The 14,381-nt window shown below is 41.7% G+C and overlaps 2 protein-coding genes across 2 annotated transcripts; both read right to left on the bottom strand.

The window, feature by feature from the left end:
- Window positions 1–1,386: 1,386 nt before the first annotated feature.
- LOC125300282 (pancreas/duodenum homeobox protein 1-like) lies at window positions 1,387–2,277 on the bottom strand. Its single transcript, XM_048252057.1, has 2 exons — window positions 1,923–2,277; window positions 1,387–1,661 (listed from the first exon to the last, which is right to left on the bottom strand). Exons 1-2 carry the CDS (start codon window positions 2,275–2,277, stop codon window positions 1,387–1,389), a joined length of 630 nt encoding a protein of 209 aa, XP_048108014.1.
- A 4,022-nt stretch (window positions 2,278–6,299) lies between these two features.
- On the bottom strand, window positions 6,300–7,905 carry gsx2 (GS homeobox 2). The gene is made up of 2 exons (XM_048253082.1): window positions 7,407–7,905; window positions 6,300–7,119 (listed from the first exon to the last, which is right to left on the bottom strand). The coding sequence occupies exons 1-2, from the start codon at window positions 7,786–7,788 to the stop codon at window positions 6,779–6,781; spliced, it is 723 nt and encodes a 240-aa protein (XP_048109039.1). The 5' UTR covers window positions 7,789–7,905; the 3' UTR covers window positions 6,300–6,778.
- Window positions 7,906–14,381: the final 6,476 nt, after the last annotated feature.

The following is a 14,381-nucleotide window of genomic DNA, read 5'->3' as shown; positions in this document are numbered from 1 at the left end:
CTATTTGTTGAATTTAGCCATGTCAAACCAAAAGAACACCTCGGTATGGCTGTGTTGATTTCCTGTGTATGTGTTGCCATGCGACAAGGATTTGCACAACTTACTGTAGGTGAGGAGGGTGGTTTCATTGTTTGCACAAATCCTAGTAGGGGGCAAAAGTCAGACCGGTGTTGGATACCTGCCATGTGTTTTCTCTCCGTTTTCATATTCAAAGCGTGGTAGGCAGGTAGGCCTATGCCCCAATGGGTTATGGCTGGTATCTTTAATGTTTTGTCTCCCACACTTAGGCTATCTCACAATATCTTTGCAAACTGATCCCTAGGCTATGGCCTAGGCTACCGAAGGCGAAATTCTTTGTTAAATGAATAGAAATGAATCTCGGTTGTTTCTCTGTTGTCCAAGCGCCTCACCTACACCCACTGAATAAACAGTTTTACAGAGACCTCGTCATACCTCAAATCATTGTGTGGTAGCCTATGCGTGCGAATGAATGAACACGTGGACTTTTTCAACATTATGCCTTTTTGACTGTCCTTCTTAGCTCCCGTTCAAATTGTTATCCCTCATGTGTGAACTTTCTCCATTAGGTACTGGATCAGCGATGCAGCTCTAGCATGGTCTACACTCTTAAAACGGATGTGTTGGAAACAGAGTGTTACAAACAACGCAAGTTGTGTTGTTTTCAACACATACTGTGTAACGAATAGGCTAAGGCTGCCCTTCTGTAGCATACCTTATATATATGTATGTTATATGTTAATAATAATAATATATATATATATATATATATATATATATATATATATATATATATATATATATATATATATATATATATGTTGGTGGAAACCTAATAGTAGCCTAGCCTTTGGTTGCTTTCATTTTACAATTTTCAACCAGTTGAAACCAGTAACGTGAAGGCCAATAATGCAGATAGGCCTACCACAGGTATTGGATATCAAAATGGTTGGCAACTATTATTAAGAATAACACGAAAATAAACCTGCACTCTGGCCTAATAGTCAACCAAAGTTCTAAGACTAGTATAGATTGAATGGGTGGGCCCTGCAAGCCATGAGGAAAATGTTTCTGTAAATAACCATTTCAAAAATGTTTAATATTTTTAATTTGATAAGGGCCCTTAGGCCTACATCATTCACGAACATGAATGAGAGTTGAGAGTGCTTTTGGATCTCACCCACGCCAATTCAATGAAACAGTACCTTGTCCTCGTATCAATACAGCCACAATATGTAACCTTGTAAACATATCATTCTTTCCACCCTAGGCCTGTAATCTAGTGTAATTCAAATTATATAAAATGCGCCGTCATTGTCCAATACTCCAGTGTTTGTAAGAAAAAAATGTCCAAACGTGGCACAAAACTTAACTAGTAGATGCAGTTTGTTCTTGCTTCTGGTCCGGGGCCCTGGTTTCCGGGTCTCGTTTCTTTGTCTCCTCTTTTTTCCATTTCATCCGACGGTTCTGGAACCAAATTTTGATGTGCCGCTCAGTGAGGTTTAGTGTGGTAGCCAGTTCGTACCTGCGGGGTCGCGAGATGTATTTATTGAAAAGGAACTCCTTCTCCAGTTCCAAAAGCTGAGCACGACTGTAGGCTGTTCTACTTCGCTTGTGTTCGTCGGGGTCATCGGAGTAACCTCCTGGAAAACACCTCTTCTTAGCCACAATCTTAACACTTATAGATCTAGACGTTTTTGATGAAATATTAATAATAATATTAAAAAAAACACTGGGAATTATACGTTCTGTTTCTCCCCAAAATCACTGTTAATTTAATTCGCATTCACAAATTTGGCCCAAGGCCTTTGTAGGTCTGTAGAGTATCTCCTATACATTCTCTCTAAGCAGATATATTTAAAATTGCACCAAACTGAATAATCAATATCAGACTGCCAACTCACCCTGTAAAGGTGAATGATGTGGATGGGATCTGGAGCTCCTCATCCATGGGTAAGCGAACTGTCCACCGGGTTCAGTAGGTTGATCTCGCCGGGGGATCTGCTGGTAGTTATCCTCAACTCGCTCCTTCTCTGCCAGGTACCCGTGTGTTTGCTCGGAAATGCCGTGCTGGCAAGGTGGCAGGTCGTAGGGTACCAAGTCTCCTTTCCCTCTGTCCTCGAACGGGGCATATGTGGGCAAGGGCAAAGGCACCTGCTCACTGCTACGGGAAAAGCGACAAGCAGGTGGATTATGTGGGTACTCCTCCGGTGTCTGTGACGAAAAGTTATCGCCATAATAAATATCCAGGGTATCCATGCTGTAAATTCATGTAGCCCCTGACTTCGTCCATACAAGTGGCTGAACTGTGTGCTCAACACCCTAGCACAAACTTGATAGCACCTGCCCGCCTGTGGTTCACCTGAAGGCAGTCACGTGGTCGGCACAGCACACATAGAATAGGCTAATTATTTATGATCTTTGCATGTCAAACATATTTCATATTTGGTAAGGACTACAGTCGTCATGTCCAATTTCAATAAGTCATCGTTTGCTATTGGCTTAATATGAGCGGAGTATGCGCGAAGTGCACGTCTTTCTCGTTTTTGTACATGTCTTTTCGACACTTTTTCTTTGGGAGTGTTAAGTGTACTTCAGTCGCTTGTTGTTATCAAACCTGTCAACTAAAGCGGCGTATGATTAATTACCGGTGTATGTATACAGAGCTGTCATGCAAACCGGCAGGTAATGAGATCCTATCAGTGCCCTTCAAGTATTGATCGGTTGTTAAAAGATTATCTGATGGTAACCTAACTGAACAATTTGACTTTCTTTCTTTCTTTTTCTTTCTTTCTTTCTTTCTTTTTTCTATGTTGGTTTTTCATATCTAGTTTATTCATAATATAACCCACAAGGCTACTCATTGCCTTCTTCAGGCAGTAGTTTTACGAGGTCCCCCCACACACACACTTATTTCTAACATAATGACAGGAGTTATATCAAAGCGTGTAACTGAACTGCGTTAATAAAAGAACCTCCGTGTTTAATTGCCAAAATGATTGTGTCTAATATAGATATTCATGACAATAGAATTATAAAATAATCCTTATAATTCAGTGCAGCGTTATTTGACAGTATATTGTTCTATTCAGGTTCTGCTTTTTAGAAAAGCTATACATATTAATTTAGTTGCATCATGAAAACCTGCTTGATGATATAGGAGGCACGCTCTGTGCGCAACAAAAGGATGCCTTTATAAAGTGGCTGACAAGTTTTAGAATGGGCCCATTCTGAAGAGCGTGACAAAAGCGCGCTGGACATATTGTTTGGTGACCAAGTTCCCACTAAATTAAGTCACCAAAGACAGCTTTGATGGGACACGTGTCCTGAATTTCAGTTTGGCCAACTCTGGTTGAGCTTAGTTCAGTTTGGCTCACTGGCTTTACCATGCATTCCGAAAGGATTCATCCGCTCTAAAAAGCTCTCCGGTCCGGATGAGAGGGGTGTCACATTAAGCGCCCAGTTCAACATTGTACTTGCAGATTCACGCACTAAATAAGTGGAGGTCTTCACCACCAAAGACAAAACGGGTTCCAGGGGGCATTCATCCCGAAGTTTCCTCCCTCTCCTCTCAGCGACTCGGCAGCTGCACGGGTTTGAAAGGAACTCTTATTAATTGTCCTTTCTTGCGCGTAATTGTTTGATTTGAATGGGGCGCTGTCTTTGGAGAAGTGATTCGGTCTAGATTGTACCTGTTCAATATCTAGTCGTTAGAGTCGGTTACTCTTCAAACGTTGTTCGAGAGGGCCATGTCTAGTTATCCCACATTTTCCTTGCACAAAAAGTGCTGGAAAAGCCATGCATGGTCACATTTAACGACGAGTTGAGAGGGTGTTTAAAATCGTAAATTACATGAAAAGGGGTTTAAGAGGTGCTGGTGTGTGTGTGTGTGTGTGTGTGTGTGTGTGTGTGTGTGTGTGTGTGTTTTGGTGGGCTGGTGAGTGGCTGAGTTGGGGCATTAATGGACACATGAAGCTTAATAGGCCAAGTGATGGTACTCGTCATTTTCAAAACATTGGATATTCCATATCATATAGACAATAGTGTAAACAGATGTTTTGTGCATATGATGTTGTTCGACTATTCCCCTTTAATTAATAATACCAATACCTAAAGTGCACATGTCATACACACCAACCCATTTTTGTGCATATACTGTTGTTTCAATACCCCCTTCTTCGATAAAGAGAAAGACTGAACTTCAAATAGCCTTCCAACATAGGCCTAGCTGTCACGTTATTTCAAAATAAATTTTAGTTAATTAATTAAGGTTTTGGCCGTTGGTTGGCGTTCACATGAGTCTGCTGTCTAACCAAACAAGATCACCCAAACAGTCCCTATAGATGTGACAGTTTGAGGTCAGGCCAGCATGTTGATTTAAAAAGGCATTCCCAAAAATGCTGTAAACTCCATTGTCAGCGACGGCCATTCACTCTCACACCTGCGAGGGGTGGGTTCTAATTCGATTAATAAGAAATTCAATATATATTCATTAGGTGGCTTTCCCTCGATAATATATGATCGCCAGCGGAAAGTGAATAGGCTTCGTTTATTGTGACGCTGAATGGGCCTGCGTGGGACCAAAACTTCACCTGCTTCCCTTCTCAATTAGGAATGTATCCCAAACTCGGATGGAAAACGAGTTAAATTAACCGTTTGCTAATTTCCTATCGCCCCTCCTATGTAATCCCTTCATTTTCAGCTTGCCCCTTCAATTTAGCAGAAGTTGAAAGGTTCAAATAGGGCTTAATGAAACAGTGACTAAATTGGTCTGTGACGCACCGAGGAACCCTGGAGCGGCTTACTGAAAGGCCTGGAAGGCTGCAGCCGTCGGGGGTCCGCCAGCTAAATGCGTGTCTCAGGCAGGACAATCTAACCTGTCACAGCCTTTGCCCAACTCTATATAGCCTTTTTCTGTGGTTTTGAAGGAATTGCAACATAATCAGTCCTTGTGGGACAGAAACTGCAATTAAACTCCTTTTGGGTTAACGTAACATAGAGCACAAAGATCTCTTCATAAAATACTGTCTTAGAGGCCTGCATACACTGAAGCTTTTGGGAGCTTTTTTGTGAGATTAAATGCGGGATTATAACATTTCTATAACACCTCATAAACTACTTCTAAATTCCAAACTCGGCTACCTTTGCGTAATCACTAAATGATTTATTACCAGGCTCTCACCACAGCTCCTTAAAAACAATGTCATAAAACAGCAATAAGATAATTCAGAAGCAGTTAAACCAATAACAGCAGATAAAGTCTAATATTCAATAGGGAATATGTATATGAGCACACATACACATGAATAATAGTTATTTGAGGGTGTATTGTATTTTTACACAGCTTTACTTAGCCCCCATTAACTCAGAAGTGGTACATCACAACCAAATAGTAATTTAAGTAATAAACCACAACGTAGTTTTACTTAAACACTAATATATATTACGGGATGTTAATGCGCTCAAAGAAACTCTCATAAAGATCTGAAATGTGAAGTGAAATTATGTATGGTCTCCAATCTACTACAGGCAATTACAAATAGAAAACTGTGCAAAGGCAGTTTGTAAAGCAGCTTCAGTGTATGAAGTTGTTGATTTAGTAATCCCTTCTCATCTTGAATGGAGAACAACGCGCAATACAAGCAAGATCTTGCTAGAGAGAAACAGGGTGAGGGAGAGAGAGAGGGAGAGAGAGAGAAAGCGAGTGTTAACGTTTTAAACTAGTAGCAGAGTTCATTAACGAGGCTACGTCCTCCCCTGGCTACTGAATCCTTTATCAAGCTGTCACCTCCACACAAGTGGATACAATGATGGTGCAGACCAGTTCTGCGCTCTCACTGCTCGGTGCCATGGGTACTGCCAACCTCCACTTGAAAACAGATGTAAATAGTCAAGAAGTAATTTATCTCCTCGCTCTTACTCATGTAATTATCTGTTACCCTAGTTAGGTAAAATAATCATGTTAAAGTCACGGAGAAAATTAAATTCCCCAAATTAATAAACTTTATGGGATGGAAAACTCTTGAATTGCAAATCTTAAATTCTGTTCAACTAGCCTGAGTTTAAAATATAAGCTACTTGTATTAAAATGAGCTCGGTAAAATAAAGCAAGAAATGTAATTCTGTAAATAAAACTAAAATATTAGAAAATATAAGTAGCATTCTAAATATGAGATTTTGCTCGATCTTCAAAACTTTATCTAAAGAGTTTTAAATGGCGGAAAACAGAATTTCTGCGGGACCATGAGGATCACCCCGTGAAAGCGTAACTTGGAAGCAGGTTTGACAGTTTTGACGCATTTTATTTAAATAAATACAAATATACACATTTTACATAACACATCAAACTTCAACCGAAATACTCACAGTAGTTCAGATATCTACAGCCCAGTGTGGATCACTGTTCTATGCATTTACAGAATGGTGTACTGTTTATCTTCTGTTGGAACATCAAGTAGGATACACAGTGGGTTATCTCTACATGGGGTGTAAACAATATTTGAGTATTATTGGTCCAGCTTGCTTCATCACAATAATATATTTCAAATAAACACGTTTTCACAGTTTTTCTGATGGGCCTAAAACAATGACAACCTTAGGGAATGTAACAAAGTATGTCACTCGACTGCAAGTACAAACGACCCAATCAATAACGTTCTGCAAAAACGTTTGAGGCAAAAATAGTGTCCGTTCATATAGAGGATCTGGCGGACCCACAGTAAGTGCTAATGACAGCGTCTGTCGTGTCCTTCCTTCACCCTCAGATGGGTGAGATCTCCTTCTCTTCTGTTGCTGACGCTGGCGATAACGACTCCTCGTCCTCTGACCTCGGGTAGTGCGCGTGGCCGCCCGTGCACTTACATCCGGCGTGCAAGCTCCTCTGCGTGCCTTTGCCCTCTTTTTTGTGCTTTACACGGCGGTTCTGAAACCAGATCTTCACCTGTTTCTCGGAAAGGTTCAAGTATGTCGCGATTTCGATCCGCCGCAGCCGTGAAAGGTACATGTTGGAAGAGAACTCCCTCTCTAGTTCCAGAAGTTGTGTGCTGGTGAATGCGGTGCGCATCCTCTTGCCATTCTGGATATGTGTATTTTCAGACGCGCCTGTGAAGGACAAATGTCACAATGTTTAAAATACACATAGGATTAGCTAAGTGGTTTTGAGGATTATTTTTTAAAATCTCTTGGAATGTGAAGATCCGCATTTTACGCACGGATATTAAACCATCATCCAAGGTATCCGAAACATCGAAAACTGATTATATTTTTCTCGCAAAACATCAAGTCTATAGCTTGTCATGTCTACTGTGTTTCTTGTTGTTAAACGTGATTAACAAGCAGGCAAAACATTATTTTCTCCTGGAAACCAGAACAGATGGAGATGTGCTTACCTAGTGAGAGGCAGTGGTACCTCCGGGGGTCGGTGACGCTGTACGTGGTGGGCGTGCAGACAGGTGCGTGTCCTGGGTGGGCCAGTGCCGGACTCTGATGGTGTGCGACCCTCTGGCAGTACTGAGCTTCCCCTCCGGAGAACTGGCCCTTCAGCAGTGGGATGCCTCCCCGGGATGAGTGGATGTGCGAGGTGACGCACAGTGGACAGACGCAAAATGTGCCGCTCTTCCGAGACGGGCACATTGGTGCCGTTACGCCCATCATACCCGGAGAGTGGACACTGATGGGAATGAGGAAGTCCTGTCCTACATGTTCGCTCAAAGGTGCGGGTCGCACAGTGTCCTTTATGATCAAAGAGTCCACATAGAAGGATCGCGACATGGCTGTTGGTTGCCGGTTGCGGTTGGAAGCTGTCTGTCTGGGTTATGTCCGGGATGCGCTGTGCTTGGTCTTAAGCCTTGATCAACTCTGGAGCCCTTGGGAGATTGCAAGGTGCTTAAGTTTGATGGTCCAACAAAAGAGACCCAGGAGAGGCCCAGCCCAAAACGTCACCCACGTGCGCACCAGACTACGGGGGCTTTAGTACTGGCGGTGACCCGAGCCACGTGATGCCCCCGAGAGCTACCAATCAAAACTTGCTCATTTACTCGAGATAGAGCCCTAGTTGCCCTTTTCCCCAACAAAACAAGTTGTACAACGGAATTATTAATGGATGCGTGTCATGAAAACTCTATTAAATCCAGAATTAGGCGTGCGTGTCAGTCCACTGCTTGCACCTGCCACGACGCTGCTGGCTTGCTGCATATATGCTGCACACTTGATGCTTTTCACAAAGTATACTTTAGATCAAGGTGATGAAACATTGAGAAGAATATGCGTGAGAGGAATATAATAGGCTGCTGTTTGTTTTGCACTGGTTCTGTCTAACATTTCCAGGAGGACTGATGTGATAATTTTGATATCTCCTCTCTTTTACCTCATCTGAGCGTACTAAACTGTTTATTGATAATAAATTCAATAGAAGTTTCTATACGTCCAGAAACATCATGTTTTATGTCATAATTGTGAACTAGACTTTGACTAAAGGCAATAGCATGTTTTAACATTCCACAAGTCGTGTTTGTTTCCAAAGAGTGCAATAATCTCTCCGTGGTTATAGCCTACTTAAACTGTGCAGTTAGGGTCCATGCTTAACAATAGTAACTATAGCCTTTTTATTTGTTCCACTACCACATTGACTGTGCATCCAGTTAGTTAATGTGATCAGACAGTTCTTTATTGATCACATAGGTGCCATGACAAATGGCCTACTGTGTAGCTTATTGTTTCAATTCCACTTTTATTTGTACGAGGTATTTTCAAGATATCTATGAAAATGCGATTTGAAGCCCCCCCAATCCGTTTGGTCAAGATTCCAGGTCTGCCAATTAAAGATTTATGAATTGCTGTCGAGTCTGGGTACTGGCTATTTGATAGCGATTAGGATTCAATTAGAAAGTGTTTATTGTAGAGGTTTCTGCCGGGTAAACAGGCAGCTATTTCAGAAATGCGTTAATCCCTCATCTTGTGACAATAATTAGCGAGTTTGATCTCCAACCGGGGCAGCGGGGCTGGCTTCCACTTTCATCTGTGAAGTAACGCCTCTTACATCCAGACAGAACAGGAGGAGAGGGGAACGCGTCTCTGGCGAGATGTGAGGGTACATTCTTCACTCTCGAATATTTATAGGCCATTTTGTTTTGAAACCTATACCAAAAGCACAAATAATGACTCAACGTCTATGTATCAACACCATGGGCCAAAACCTCGGCCTTTAGCCTTAGCTGCTCTATTAGCTGAACGACCCACGAGATTAATGGCATGTCAATATCCATACACCATATCCATAGATAAATTTTATTTTCATCACTGATGTTTGAAACTGATGTGAAGACAAAGAGCTTATGATATTTTGATATCAGTGTTTTCTCATTTGACCTTTGGACACCCCTGGTGGGTGCTTAACCTGCCACAAGTTTAATTTAATCATTATCCGAGACTGTTTTTATTATTAAAAGCGATGGAATATGACTTTAAACCAAGCTAAATAGGTGCAAAAACAAACGCGTCTGTCACGCTGCCTGTAATTGCTGTAATAAAGGCGTATGACACGGGAGGCGCGCAAGGTTGTTATGGTACGCAGAATGATTTCAAACCAGAAGACAGAAGGAGAGAGAGAGAGAGAGAGAGAGAGAGAAAGAGAGAGAGAGAGAGAGCTCATACCAACAAACCAGGCGGAATGATATGTGGCGCGCGCCCACATCACACCGTCCCAGCCTCAATATTATTTTTTTTCCATAATTCTGAGCGATAAAATTTCATTGTCTATTAAGTAATCCCACAAATGAGAACCTTTATGAGCCTATAATGAGCCCTAATTGCCAGGACTAGTCGAGCCACGTGGAAGGGTTTAGAAGGAATTAAGGCGTCGGGTACAGAGCACAGGCTGTTACCTAGCCATTACTTTCATAATTCAAGGGGAAAATTAGTCCATTTAAGGGAAAATCCTCTGATTCCTTTTATTCTGCTCGGGGGGACAGGGCCGCTGCTTTGTCCGCTTCGGTTAAAAAGCAAGTGCAACAAACGGGAACGTTGCAGAAGTGTAGACTGTGAAAATGCGAGCCTTCTTAGGCTTACAAGGAAATCATGAAAATGTAGGCATTGTCTGACGTTCAGTGTATAGGCCTACGTTCGCACTTCCTTTGGTATGTCTAAGTTTGACCAAGGTTTAGAAAGTGCTCCATTGACTCAGTCTAATTATATTGTTTTTATTGGGCAGTTGAAATCGCGCCCATTCAATAAATGTGGATCAAATTGTTCACTATCCATCATTGTTGTCGGACCACAAAGTCGGCAAGGACTTTGTGAGAGTAGAATTAAATTGTGGTTTCTTCAAAGAGACAGAGAGAGAAAGAGGGGGAAAGAGAGAGAGAGAGACTATGGCTTTCTGTCACTCTGTGGAACAACAACACAACATCAACTTGCAAAGGTGCTAGGCCAAAGCATCTCTCCCTTCTTTGCGTTCCATCCCATGCCATATTAAAGCGTGGAGAAGTCCATTAAGGCTTTGTAAAATGAGCGTCATTAACTTGTATCAACGCCCTTTTACAAAAGTTGCATTGTGGTGCATGGGGCCGGCCTGCGGCCCATCTTGGCTAATACAGTGGGCGATTTCCCCCCTTTATTAGTTACCAGGCAACACATCGTGAATACCAAAAACTGAAAAGAAACACTCGGGTCTTCAATATAGTCTTCAACAGCGGTGGGAAAGGGGAACAATGATCCCGCAGACAACATAATGCCACGCAGTGACTTTTCATTGGCAATTATCTCGTTCATCTGAATAGCAGCTGCAATGCCTACTCTCTATTTCATCGTTTTAAAGAAAAAAGACGTGAAAGAGAGAGAAAGGGGCTGGGACGAGGGGGGCATCCATGTTTGTGTCAAAATCTAATTTATGTCTTAATGAATAATTCGATTTTTATGTAAAAGAGATTTAGGCACACACACACGCACACTCATACACTCACTCGCACAGGGACCACTTTGGCTCTATTGATCTATTAATTAAATCTTGTAGGCCTAATATATTCATTGACGGTCATAAATATTTGAATTAGCATAGCACCATATAGCAATGCAGAACAGCCAGAGGCTTTGGTAATTTATATGAGTTATATGGGACTCTGCCAGCATATTTGTAGACACAGCCTCAACAAGTGGTATGCACTGACCAATCACGGCGACACAAATATCCCTGTTGTATCATAGCCTATTTGGATAGCCTATGTAAGATTGCATCAGTCACTCTAAAAATCAATTTAACAATTTATTGTTGACTGTTCATAAGATGTCCATCATGGGCAGGTATTTCATACCGAAAGCTATAGAGTGGCCCCACGCAATTTATCCTGCTCTGCCAGGAACTTGCAATATTGCATTCATCAGCCTGGCCATTTTGCCTCTGAATGTCCACATATGAATAGGATACAGCAATTTGTTACAATCCCCCTCTGTGCATTTCAACGGAAAAATGACAGTCAATGAGGTCTGCGGACAAAACCACTCAGAGGCGCCTATTGTGGACCCTCAGGAGATGAGCGGAGTCACGAACAAGGGGGCTACGGGATTAGCCCTGTATGAAGACACCACTAAGCCTGAACTCTTTTTTTTTTTAATTTTATCTGGCGTGGCGACGTTGGAGAGAGGAACACACGCGCATTCGCGGACATGCATGCCAAATTATTCGTTTTCGAATCCGTGCGCAATTGTGATTAAAGAGGACTCCGAATAAGAGATAAACACAGATAATGCCACGTCGCTTCTCCTGGCGTTTCATTAAAATTACCATTTACCCCGGCACCTTATTAGAAAGCCTGTTTCCCCCTAATAGCCTGTATTTTCTTCCGATAGACTAGGCTTATATGTATTACAAGGCAAAAATGACCAAACGCGAAAAAATAAAAGCAGCCCTTACACCGATTTCCCTTTGCTTGAGTTGATGAAATAAAGTCCACAAGATCAGTCAGAAGATGTGGATGTGATCACGGAGCGTGTGTTTAATCCAATCATTTATCTGTATTATGCTATTGTTATTTTTTCAAACCAAGCTTGTTATGTGCGGAGTAGTCTCCGATTACAAAAGTACTACTCCTTGCATTTTGTTTGTACCATCCCAGAGACATTTTTGCAAATATTATGCAACCATGCGTGACCAGTGTGCAAGTTACTTAAAATTCGGACTGAAGGCAATATGTAGCCATTTAAGACACATAAACTTTAGCCTTGCAACCATTCCTGACTTATGAGGGAGAAAATCGCCCCCTTTCAGGGTAGGCCTAAAATATGTCATAAAACAGTGCACTCTCCAGAACAACTGGCTTTTGGATACAGGATATCAAAAGCAATTTAAGCCTAAAAGCAACAGACCAGATGTCGAATTGACAGTACTTTATGTGATTAATTTAATTTAATTTAGGTGATTAATTGTGTAGAATCCAACTCTAGATTAGTGTAGAATTCTAAAACTCATATGAGGTTCCCTTGATGATACAAGGTATGTTATTGTCATTGTTTGGAAGACGTTTCAATCTATTGCCATGCTGAGTTGCATGCATAAAGTTGAAGAGATGAGACCAATTAAACCACAGAGTACCATCACAACCTGATTTCTCTCGCTCTCTCTCGCTCTCACTCTCTTTTTCTCACACACACACACACACACACACACACACACACACACACACACACACACACACACACACACACACACACATACAAACAAACACATACTCTCGGAGTAAATTATATTATGACTATTTTTTAGGGGGAAATCCCCTGGTCAAAAGAGTGCTATGGTATTTAAAAGGGCATACTGGTAGTTTTAGAAGGTCATTACATAAACGATGGAGCCACAGATATTCTGCTAACTTTGTTGCCGCAAAGTGCAGTAACAATCTCAGAATTAATGTCTAATGTCATGACAAATTGCATGCATAATCAGACATGAACTGCAATGCAGATACATTTGGCCAACTCTGTTTATTGGCTTAATAACATTACAGTTGACTTTAAATAGTAAGGCAATTCATGTAATGCTTAAAACTTTCTTTGTGTCTAACATTAATTAACTTCTTTACATTTGTCTATGTTGGGCCAATCCAACCATGATGGCTTGCATGGGATCCAGGCAAGGCACATTCCCGAGCTCATTTTGAACTTTGCTTCGATCATCTCCGAAACTTAAAACAAAGGGACACAACAGCTTTTGATGAGGGGCCTTATTGTCATTTTTGTTTAAATAAATCATTTGAGCGATTTATTTCCCTCTCTGAGGCCAGTCTTTGAACTATTGATTGGGCAAATCACAGCTTTGCGTGAGACTCTGCCTCGGCCCCTGCCACCATTACATTGATGTTCATCATTGCACGTCATTGCCAGTTATGGCTTCCCAGAGGTGATTAGGCTGTGTCCTTTCACTACTGCAAAGCTGGTCGACGCAAATTGGAGGAGCACAGCCAGCATCCCCATACACGCACCCCCCCACACACACACACAAACAGTTGCACACTCACATACATACATACATACATACACAGGCACACAGACTCAAACACACACACACACTATTCTCATCTCTCTCTTCTGGATGAACAAAGTCACACATCTCTTAATTGAGTTTGTGTCTGCATTTTTGCCCATTATCTCTGAAGACCTCTCTATTATGGGAGCTCTGATCAAGAGGATGTGGAAGGGGTGCCAGCCTGATTTGTGGTGTGTGTGTGTGTGTGTGTGTGTGTGTGTGTGTGTGTGTGTGTGGGTGTGTGTGTGTGTGTGTGTGTGTGTGTGTGTACATGTGTGCATGTGTCACTGTGTGCGTACATGGTTGTGTGTATGCGCATGTGTGTTGGTGTTTTTTTTTTTTGTAACTGTCAACATCCTAGTCCCAACAACAGTTTTGCCATGCAGTCCTTATTTAGATGATGATGAAGACATTAATTGGTTCTCTGCTGCCCATCTACCCAGAATGCCGCTGTCACTCTGCCCACTTCTCAGTTAATTTTTGTCCTGTTGTCACGGCTGAGTTCAGATGCCTTCCTCTTTCCATCTTACACACATAACAATCTATTCCATTTTTTTCCATTGTTGTCAGTTCAGGCAGCGTACACATTAATCAAATATCCCACTTTGCTGTTTAAGTCTTAGAACCCAAGAATTGAATTAGTGAGAATATAAACGCTAGAGTGTATTTCTTTTTTCTGGAGGCTCACTTAGATTTCAGCTTCATCTAAAGATGGTCACAAAGCCATCACTGTGATGGTATTCAAACCCTCGGACACTTTGTTCCAAACAATGACTTTTCTTAAGATTTTTTTTTGTCAACGTACAAAGTTGAACTCTTTTTAACCTTAGAGACCAAAGCATATCTTGGGTCG

The sequence above is a fragment of the Alosa alosa genome, chromosome 9 (genome assembly GCF_017589495.1).
Source record: "Alosa alosa isolate M-15738 ecotype Scorff River chromosome 9, AALO_Geno_1.1, whole genome shotgun sequence".
Lineage (NCBI taxonomy): Eukaryota > Metazoa > Chordata > Actinopteri > Clupeiformes > Clupeidae > Alosa > Alosa alosa.
This window is presented reverse-complemented; position numbering and strand designations above follow the sequence as displayed.

Coding starts and splice junctions, on each gene's coding strand:
- LOC125300282 (XM_048252057.1), bottom strand. CDS start 2,277: ATGGATACCCTGGATATTTATTATGGCGATAACTTTTCGTCACAGACA. Junction 1,662..1,922: donor ACATCATTCACCTTTACAGG/GTGAGTTGGCAG, acceptor GGTGTTTTCCAG/GAGGTTACTCCGATGACCCC.
- gsx2 (XM_048253082.1), bottom strand. CDS start 7,788: ATGTCGCGATCCTTCTATGTGGACTCTTTGATCATAAAGGACACTGTG. Junction 7,120..7,406: donor GTACCACTGCCTCTCACTAG/GTAAGCACATCT, acceptor TGTCCTTCACAG/GCGCGTCTGAAAATACACAT.